This window comes from Marmota marmota, unplaced genomic scaffold, assembly GCF_001458135.2.
Source record: "Marmota marmota marmota unplaced genomic scaffold, marMar, whole genome shotgun sequence".
In the NCBI taxonomy this organism is placed as follows: domain Eukaryota; kingdom Metazoa; phylum Chordata; class Mammalia; order Rodentia; family Sciuridae; genus Marmota; species Marmota marmota.
Genome location: NW_026000142.1, coordinates 164,819 through 174,265, shown reverse-complemented (window position 1 = coordinate 174,265; position 9,447 = coordinate 164,819). Strand labels below are relative to the sequence as shown.

General features: G+C 41.0%; 1 protein-coding gene across 13 annotated transcripts in view; it reads left to right on the top strand.

Moving 5' to 3' along the window:
• Ppp1r9a (protein phosphatase 1 regulatory subunit 9A) overlaps positions 1–9,447 on the top strand; it is a 309,447-nt gene that overhangs the window by 294,423 nt on the left and 5,577 nt on the right. For 4 of the 13 annotated variants that reach the window (XM_048785937.1, XM_048785941.1, XM_048785936.1 and 1 more), the window contains 4 exons: positions 4,129–4,441; positions 6,328–6,447; positions 7,275–7,298; positions 8,372–8,554. In XM_048785937.1, the coding sequence (XP_048641894.1) occupies positions 4,129–4,441; positions 6,328–6,447; positions 7,275–7,298; positions 8,372–8,554 (640 nt within the window). The remainder of the gene's footprint in view (positions 1–4,128; positions 4,442–6,327; positions 6,448–7,274; positions 7,299–8,371; positions 8,555–9,447) is intronic. The other 9 variants (XM_048785944.1, XM_048785942.1, XM_048785949.1 and 6 more) reach the window with 6 other exon arrangements.

The following is a 9,447-nucleotide window of genomic DNA, read 5'->3' as shown; positions in this document are numbered from 1 at the left end:
GGTCCGCCTACCTTGCAGGCGCGGGGGGTGGGGGTGCGGCTCTGCCTCTCAGCAGGCCGCTGCTCCTGTTCTGCAGGTGGGTCGCAGGCCCGCCTACCTTGCAGGAGTGGTTGGCAGCTCTGCCCCTCCGCAGGCCACTGGGCCTTTTCTGTCGGTGGTCACAGTTCCGCCTACCTGGCAGGCGTGGGGGGTGGGGGGCGGCTCTGCCCCTCAGCAGGCCGCTGGGTCTGTTCTGTGGGTGGTCACAGTTCCATCTACCTTGCCGGCGTGGGGGGAGGGGGCGGCTCTGCCTCTCAGCAGGCCGCTGCTCCTGTTCTGCCGGTGGGTCCCAGGCCCGCCTACCTTGCAGGAGTGGTTGGCAGCTCTGCCCCTCCGCGGGCCACTGGGCCTTTTCTCCGAAATTATTTTTAAATTCATCAGGAATTCATTTCTACCAATCTTGATTTATTTTTAGGGGGAGTGGGGGAAAGAAAAAAAGGAAAAGAAAGTGTTAAAAATGGAAGGAAGGGTAGAAGCAAAAAAAAGGAAGGAAAGACAGATTTTGTATTAGTAATAATTAGGAAGATTTTCTCAACAAGGTGAAACAGATGGAGTGGTCAAAATAAAATCTGCTACCAAATCTTTTCTGCTCCTTTATAGGCCCAGTAGTTCAATTTATCCAGGAAGAAACTGGTATTCATTCTCAAAAGTATATGTTGGTAGACTGATAGGTTTCTAGTTTTAAAGTAATATAGTGGGTTTTTTTATTTTGTTTTTTGGTACTGGGGATTGAACCAAGGGCACTTTACCACTGAGCTACATTCCCAGTCCTATTTATTTTTTATTTTAAGATAGGATCTCACTAAGTTGCTGAGGGTCCTGCTAAATTGCTCAGGCTGACCTGGAACTTACAGTTCTCCTGCCTCAGCCTTCTGCATTGCTGAAATTACAGCATGTGCCACCAAACCCAGCTATGTTTCTTTTTTTTAAATGAGAATTCCATTTCTGTAGGTCCATCCAAATGGAAGCATGCCTCTGTTCAGTTCATCTGGGGTGCCAGGAAGCACACAATGCTCCATTAGTCATGGAGTTTTAAAGTCACAGATTAAAAAATGAGGGAGTTAGGAGACAGCCTCACAGGGACACAGCCAGGCCTCATGTAAAACACTCTTCAGAGTATCCCAAATATGGTGGTATGCAGTTATAGAGATAGTGGTTGACTCCTTGGAAGTGGTCTTTCAACAATTTCTACTTGCTTGTCTTCTATTACCTTGGTGTATGAAGTGGCATAAGAAAGCTTCTGGGTATCAGCAGAGGCTGGGGTTCCATGACCTTGCTCACCACAGATTATAAGAACAACATGGCCTCAGGACCTGTCTTAATTGCTGGATATACAAGTCCACATGGGATTATTAATCTTAAATATTTTCCTGTTAGAGATAATTTTATCAAAGTGTTTACTTAGATGTAGCCTTCAGATTTTTTTTTCCCTCCTAATGTTGTCCTGCCAGGATCTGTACTATCAAAAGTCCTTTTCAAATAAAGCAAAAGAATAACACTTCAGGCAACAATCTTCTTATTTCTTGCCTAATTTTTTTTAAAAAAAGGAAGTGGTGGTGGCCTAAATGCATTGTTACAAAGACATTCACTTGGAAGTAGGATGAGATTGTCATGCTGCTGTTAATTATGGCCTCTTTATAAACTTTAAAACAATAGCCATTTATTTAAGCACTACCAAAATTTATTGGAATTATGGATGAAATTCTTTTTAAAATTCCCTTGATTCAGAAACTGATAGCCAGAGGTGATTATGATCTTAAGGTCCAGTTTTCCTCAGATATGCCCGATTACAAGAGTGAGACTGCAAGAGTCATATTTTTAGATATGTTTACAGAGTATTTTCAACATTTTTAATGGAATGTGGGATCTACGCTAAAAGACGATCTTAGATGTTAAATTATGACCGGATAGATAGAACTGCAGAGAGATTTACCTCTCCAGAGGTATGTGGTCACATCTTAAGGAGATGAGGGAGCAGGAGGAATGAGATGATGGAGCTCCATGCAGGCACTGCCAGGGCTGTAAAACTGGAGTCACTTGTCTTATCTTCAACCTAGAAGCAAATATTTACATTCCAAAAACTAAGAATCCAAGGTCCTTCCCAAATTGAATTCAAGGATATTAAGATGATATGATTTCCCTCTCCTCTCTCTCAGAGGAGTTGGGGAGACAGCTGTCCCTTTCTTCTGTAACCTAGATTTAAAAGTTCCCCAACTGCAGTGAAGACCAAAGTTGGGATGGCATCTAATTTTCCTGGTGTCACGTGGAAGGGGGAAATTCAGGCATGGGGAACCAGTACAACCATTTTCTATCAGAAAAAGTAAAATGCTTTTCTCCTTCTTCCCAAATAATTATATTTGCATTCTGGATAGTATTAATAAAGTATTAAAAACTTTGAATCAGATCAGACTGGTTAAAATACAGATTCCAGGTTGACTCCTCTGCCGTCCTCCTCTAATGCTAATTCATTGTCTGGGTGCCCAAGATCTGAATGGAAACAGCTGCACCAGATGGTTCTTATCAGACTTGTCCATGGCCAAGGGATTAAAAAATGCTTCTTACAGACCAGTCTGCCTCTGCTAGCATGCTTTCTTGAGTTCACTCTTGTGTCTTATGACATACGTATTTAGATTTAAGGATACTTTTTTTAAATTTAGACTTGAAGATGAATTTGATGTTTGACACATCTCTAGTTGATATTTATCTGTTATCCTTGAAGACTTCCTACTCCCATTTTTTAAATACTCTATTAAAAACATCAGATCTTTTGAAATCTTTAATATGACCAACAATTTTGCTCACCCAACTGCTGATCTCTATGTTTTCCCAAAACCACATTGACTTCTCCATTATCTTTAGTTGTCATTCTTCTAATCACTTTATATTTGTATACTGCATTCCAGTTTATAAAATGGTGTTTCAGTTATTGTCCCATTTGATTCTCACAGTATTTGTAAATAGCTGGAATTTTTAGGAGTTAAGCTATTTATGTCAATTTGAAATATATTTCAAAGTTTGTTTGAAATGAGATGTGAAAAGACTAAAATTCAGAATACATCTGGGACAGAAAGTTATCTAGCTATGGTGTTCAGCTTCTTTTAATTGAAGGGAATCTGTTGTGATATTAACAGCTATCAGATAATAGACATTCCATGAAATAACATTTGGACATATTGAGGCAGACTCTCTTCCATGACGCATGTAAACTGTCATCTATTCCTACTTTGGTTCCTAATAATTATTTTTCTCTTAACCAAAAGATAAATATAAATATGAAAGTAACTGCATTAAGGGAACTGTTTTCATACTGTGTTCCTTGAATGCCTTTAAATCCTTTAAATGTTAAAAAATAAACAGAGAATTTAATATTTTGATAGTTTTCAAAGCACTTTCACATATGCTATTTAATTCTTAACAACCACATATGAGAGACATAAAAATACACCTTTCATAGATGAGCAAATGGAAACCGAAAGAAGGCCCAATGCCACATACTCAGGAGGTGCAAGGCCTTGGACCTCCAAGGGGGGTACCAGGACATCAAGTCTTGTCCTGCTCCTTTGAAGAAACACCAAGATGATGAAAAGCCAGTAGGCTACATGTTTTTCTCAAAGTATCACAAGCCCTGAAGTGTTCAAATTATTTAAATGAATCCTTTTCTAAAATGTTAGATACTTGAGAACACAAGTCCTGAGCAAGGCTAGAAGGGTGCTATTTGGGAGCTGCTGTGAGGCACTGATGTACCTACCAGGTAAAGGAGCTGCTGTGATGGCCGGCCCAAGAGCAGTGCCTGCAGGACCGCCTCCCTGGTCTTAGTTCATCTGCATGCACTTAGAGATTCATTTCAAAAAATTCTCCATGGCAATAGCAGTGCGAGAGCTTTGATTATTGTCATAGACTTCACTTAGATACAAAAAAAAAAAAAAATGTAACTATTGAGGTTAGTGTTACAGCCCAAAATTTTACTCTGCTGAGTAGAACAGTTTCTCAGGCTATTACTACTGAAGCTATATTGAGAGACCTTTCAAAATTTGCTTCAGGAAGCCTTTTGCCTTTCTTTGTCTAACATCCATTCTTTTCACAAAACAGGATCTTCAGAGGCAGGCTGGAAAACTGGAAAGCCAAGCCGCCCTCCGCAGCTCAGGCCTCCACCCGCTCCCCTTGCATGCCTTTCTCCTGGTTTAATGAAAGCCGGAAAGGATCCTATGCCTTCAGGAACCTGCCTTCACCTACAAGTCCCCTTCAGCCTTCTCCTGAGACTCTAATTTCAGATAAAACGGGGTCTAAGGTAGAAAACACATGGATTGAAAAAGCAAACAAGAAAAACCCAAACCCCTCCTCCTGTTCAGTCTCTGGAAGGCGTCCTCAACCTGTGTGTGCTCTGGATCCGCGGAACTGTGTGGTAACACCGCCACAAGCAACGTGTGGTGTTTCTTGTGTGAGGAAGAGAAAGCCTCACTTAATCATCACTTGCTTTAACACTGTTCCATTCTAGAGTGTACATTTCTCTTTGGTTTGCCTGTCTTTTCACGTACTGCTATTTAATCTGAGTTTGACAGTTAAGCCATGCTGGGAAAAGATACATTCAAATCATGAAACAGTATGATAGATCTGTTTACTGAGTAATCTAAATTACATTATAAAACTATTTTGCTATGCTCTTTAAGATTTACTGGAAAACCGATAAATTCGGGACTGAATATGTGTTTGATACATCTGAGTGAAACTCCTTAAAACAAACCAGTGCTGACTTGGCACCGTACTTCCTCCTCCTTTTCATATCAAATTTCCATGCTGAACAGCTGTTGTAATTTTGTCACCAGAGTTCTTTAACTTTCACAGATTTAGGAATTATATGCATGGGTGTGATTTGTTTTTAAATGCATGATGGTTATTTCCAGCATGACACTGCAAACCTTATCTAACATTTTATTGAAACACATATATATATGGTGGCTAACTTTCACACGTCGTTTGGTCTCCTTTTTTCTATGTTCACCTTTCTTTCTCAAACAGATACGTGTAATTAATGTTACTTGAATTTAATTCTTTCCTTGAGGTTAACAGCTCAAAGGGTTTTGACTGGGGCCTGAGTTTGTGTCTCCATTGACAATACCAGATGGTGACGTTCTGTGTTAAAACACCCTGCTGCTTAAATGTTCTACTGACCGAGCTCCATGTGCTCTGATTTAGTTAGACTTCTTTTCTGAAGTTTTAGCAAATCTTGGAATTAGTTTGGCACTAAGTATCCTAGCCTCTGATGTAGTGTTTATTCTGAATAATCAACTTAACTCAATACAAGGGAACCTAATGGAAAACTAACAGTCCAAGTTCTAATGAAGTAGAACATGAAACTAGATGGTTGTTGGCCAAGTTGCACAGAGTTCCTGGGAATCGAGCCATTCTATTTGCATTAGCAAAAAGTTTTGACAGCGGTAGAGCATCTGGGCCTTTTACTATCGGATCTGAGGCATTTAAACGTTGTTTGAGTAATTCTACCATCATCATGCACTGAGGAAGTCTCCAGATTTGGTTTAAAATGTTTCCATGAATGCAGCTAGGTAGCCATTGTTAAGTTTCATTATAATATTCTCTGAACATGTTAATGATGTTCCAGGGAAGTCTTGTTTACATATTCTACCTCCCCAGCCCCAGCTGATTTCCAGCCCCATGTGTCTGTTCTGTGCCCAGCCTCTTTGGTTGTCTGCTGGTGCCATGAGAGTTTCATTCCAGCATGGAACACGCAGAGTGTTGTCAGACTGTGTCCTCCCCCAGAACTCATCATCTTGAAGGGTACCTCCAGGAGAGAATCTGCCACTTCTCACAGTATTTATCACGGACAGCCGCATGCGCTCCTTCCCAGGGGTGCTCCAGCTACCTTCCTGATAGGAATCACCATCTGTTCCTAATAACTCAGCCTCTCCACACCATCTTGTATTTTTACTTACACTGTTACTCATCACGATTAGGGTCAAAGAAGATAGGCTTATTAATATTACTCCTCTGAGCAGTAGCAGAGGATAATGAATTCTGTACCCTTGGAGAGAGATTGAAGAATCATCTCTCTAAAACACCTCTCCTTTCATCAGATGGAGAAAGCACCAGAATTCTCAATTAGGCACAAAAGACACAGCATTCTCAACCACTGGCCGGTTGAAGGTCATTACCAAACCCAGTATGAGTTTCTTCTGAGATGGCTTATAAAGAACCTCTGAGAACTTGGAAACACACCTGCCTCTGGTTCACTTGTTGTGCCCCTTTAACACTGAGCTTCCTTTGTTTTTCCAGAATTTTACCTTCAACGATGACTTCAGTCCCAGCAGTACCAGTTCCGCAGACCTGAGTGGCTTAGGAGCAGAACCCAAAACACCAGGGCTGTCTCAGTCCTTAGCACTGTCATCAGATGAGGTACTATAGTGGCACTATGATCAGACAGTTGTCTCATAAAATATACTGGGAAAATGGTTTTTAGGATAAATTATTGCATAGAAACCAGCAGGATCATGGCTTTGTATTTATGTAAAGTCTTCGTGATTTCGCTCCCTTTCTCTCATCGAGAGAGTACTGTGTTGTTTTCAGGATCACTCACAGTGGGGAGGCTGGGACCTGGAGAGCAAAAACAGCTCAGCTCATATGGGGGTTCGCAAATTGTCCATTCCCTTTTTCCCTTACCTCTGCCACGGTCACACCAAGATTCTCCTGTTCCTTCTGGTGTGGATCCTGATGGAATCATTGCTATAGTTCTGACAAGGAAGGAAAAGAGGGTGAGAACCACTTACTTAGAAGCAAGGGTCATGGTGAGCATTGCTAAGAATTATTAGGAGATAAATGTTTATAAGAGAGGCAGGAAATTACATTAAGGATTGGTTTGGTTCCCCAAAAGGGGTGGAGGTGAGCAGACAGACACAACGTAAGTAAAGATATTTTTGCTCTTACTTAAATATTCATGCTTACTTCTTTCTTATTTATTTATTTTTATGTGGTGCTGAGGATCGAACTCAGGGCCTCGCATGTGCTAGGCGAGCGCTCTACCCTGAGCCATAACCCCAGCCCCATGCTTACTTCTTTCTAACATGATTTTTGTTTGGTAAAACTTCTGTTCCCTGTAAACTTTTCTGCCTGTATTCTTCAAGCCTGGCATGATTTTAAGTTTATTAAAACTGTGTACTGTTGATGTTTTACGACCTGTTTCTATAACCCTTTTCTTCTTGATTCCTTTGTTGCCCCTCACTCAGAGCCTGGATATGATAGATGACGAGGTGAGCTGTCAGTGGGTTGTGTGGTGCCTTATGTGGTAGTGTTTGAACCTGCTTTTTTATCCTTACGAATTATTTAAATCAAACAATACAAGAACACTTCCTCCATAGTAGAGGGTTTCTTGTCTTAAGTAGCTTTGCTCCCTGCCTTTGTCTATATCTTAGCCAAAAGATGTTCCTGAATCAAGAGGTTCTAACTCCCACCTCCAAGTCCCTCTATGTATCTCCCATCCCCATTACCTTGACTCCTTTCATTCTTTAATATCTCCTCCGCCTTCATCTCAGCTTACCCCATCCCCTCCTCTGTGTTCCTCATGTGCGTCACCAAGGTGACTCCTGTCTTTCCTCTGAAGCCTTTCATTGCCTTCATCTCCTCTCAGCTTAGCAGTTGTAGGAAGCAATCTGCCCCTTTGCACTATGAAAAGCAATATTATACAGTGGACAGAGCCTGTATTTTTTTAACAAACCAGTTACTGTTGTGCTCTGCTACTTACTGTGTTATCTGGAACAAATAATAAAGACTTTCTGAGCCTCAGTTTCCTTGTGTATCGAAAGTAATTGTGGATATTACCTGCCCCATGTTCCTCTCAAATCTGCTTGCTGCTCAGTGAAATAATAGTTGGAAAGTCTCCTATAAGAAAGTTTGAGGGGTTAATGCTCTCCTCTTCCAAGTGAAAGATACCTCAATATTTTAAATGTGTTTTTATAAAACTTTAATGTCTTAGCAGAGGATAAACGCAGAGTGATGCATTGCATGTAGAGATTTATGAAATATTTGTTTTCTACATCTGCTATTTCCAGAGTGTTTTGATATAAAAGCTTGCAACATTATTTTTTTTCAATATTAAACTTCCTACATTAATAATGTGCTTTATTTGGGGGAATTTTTTTAAATTTCCATAGACCTAAAACCACATAAGTAATAAGCATATTTCTTTTTAACAGTATTAGAAACATTATCATTTTGTGGTTTAAAAGTAAGTGTGGCTCTAGCAGGTTAAGAAATTCCTTTTGATAGCATAATAGGAACCATAGCATTTTGGTCCTTTAACAACACTGCAACATTCCTATCTCAGATCCTTGATGATGGACAGTCTCCCAAACACAGTCAGTATCAGAGTCGGGCCGTTCATGAATGGAGTGTGCAGCAGGTTTCTCACTGGTTAATGAGCCTAAATCTGGAGCAGTATGTCTCTGAATTCAGTGCCCAAAACATCACTGGAGAGCAGCTCCTGCAGTTGGATGGAAATAAACTTAAGGTAAAGAATTATTTGTCTGTGTTAGGTTACCAGGTATGATTTGTAGTACTTGTAGTACCTAAAATGTTTTCTTTAGCCCAGAGCCTTCTGCATATTGGAGAGACAACTTCCCTCAACAGTCAGTAGAAAGGATGATGAATTATTTCTGAGTTGGAAACAAAGTTTCAGAAAGTCCATCATCGGTTCTGAAATGAGTTGTAGGCTGCTCATGAGTGCTAGGGACTCACTCCATTGCTTCACATGGCAACACATGGCCCATTTATTAACTCTGCTTACTTCCCATGTAGTATGAGTTTTAATAATGGCCACTGTGGACTTTCATCATATTGAAGTTAAGACCCTGATCCATGAATCTTCCTCCCCTTGTTCATTTCTCCTCCACACTCCCTCTTCCCTACATGGCACTCTAAAACTGGGATGATGTTCTCCCCAGAACTTTCTTCCTTAAATATATGCAGACGGTGTCTTCCCTCCACCTGGATCACACTCTTTTCCACTAGGAGTCTGGCCCATCTCAGAGACTGAGGTGGCACCCACCTCTGTGGAAAAAGGGCAAAAAGAGCATACAACCAGCTCCATACACCCTCTGCTCACTGCCCCAGCCCCCTGCTAGGCTGACCAGTAGATGAGTATCTCTTGACAATCTTGAAAAGGTTAGAGATCAATCAATAGCTTGTGAATATGAAGGCCCCCTTGACAAGGCTGTCCCTGTTGGGGAAATGGAAACATCCTGCTGTTGATGCTGAAGGTCATGAAACATTTAAAGTATGCAACCAACTCCCCTTATTCTGAACTCTAGGCTTACTGAGCAACCTCATTACAATCAGGCTTCCCTTGCAGGTCTACCCACGGGGAGAGAATGGCTGGTTATGATGATATGAGCATTCTGGCCC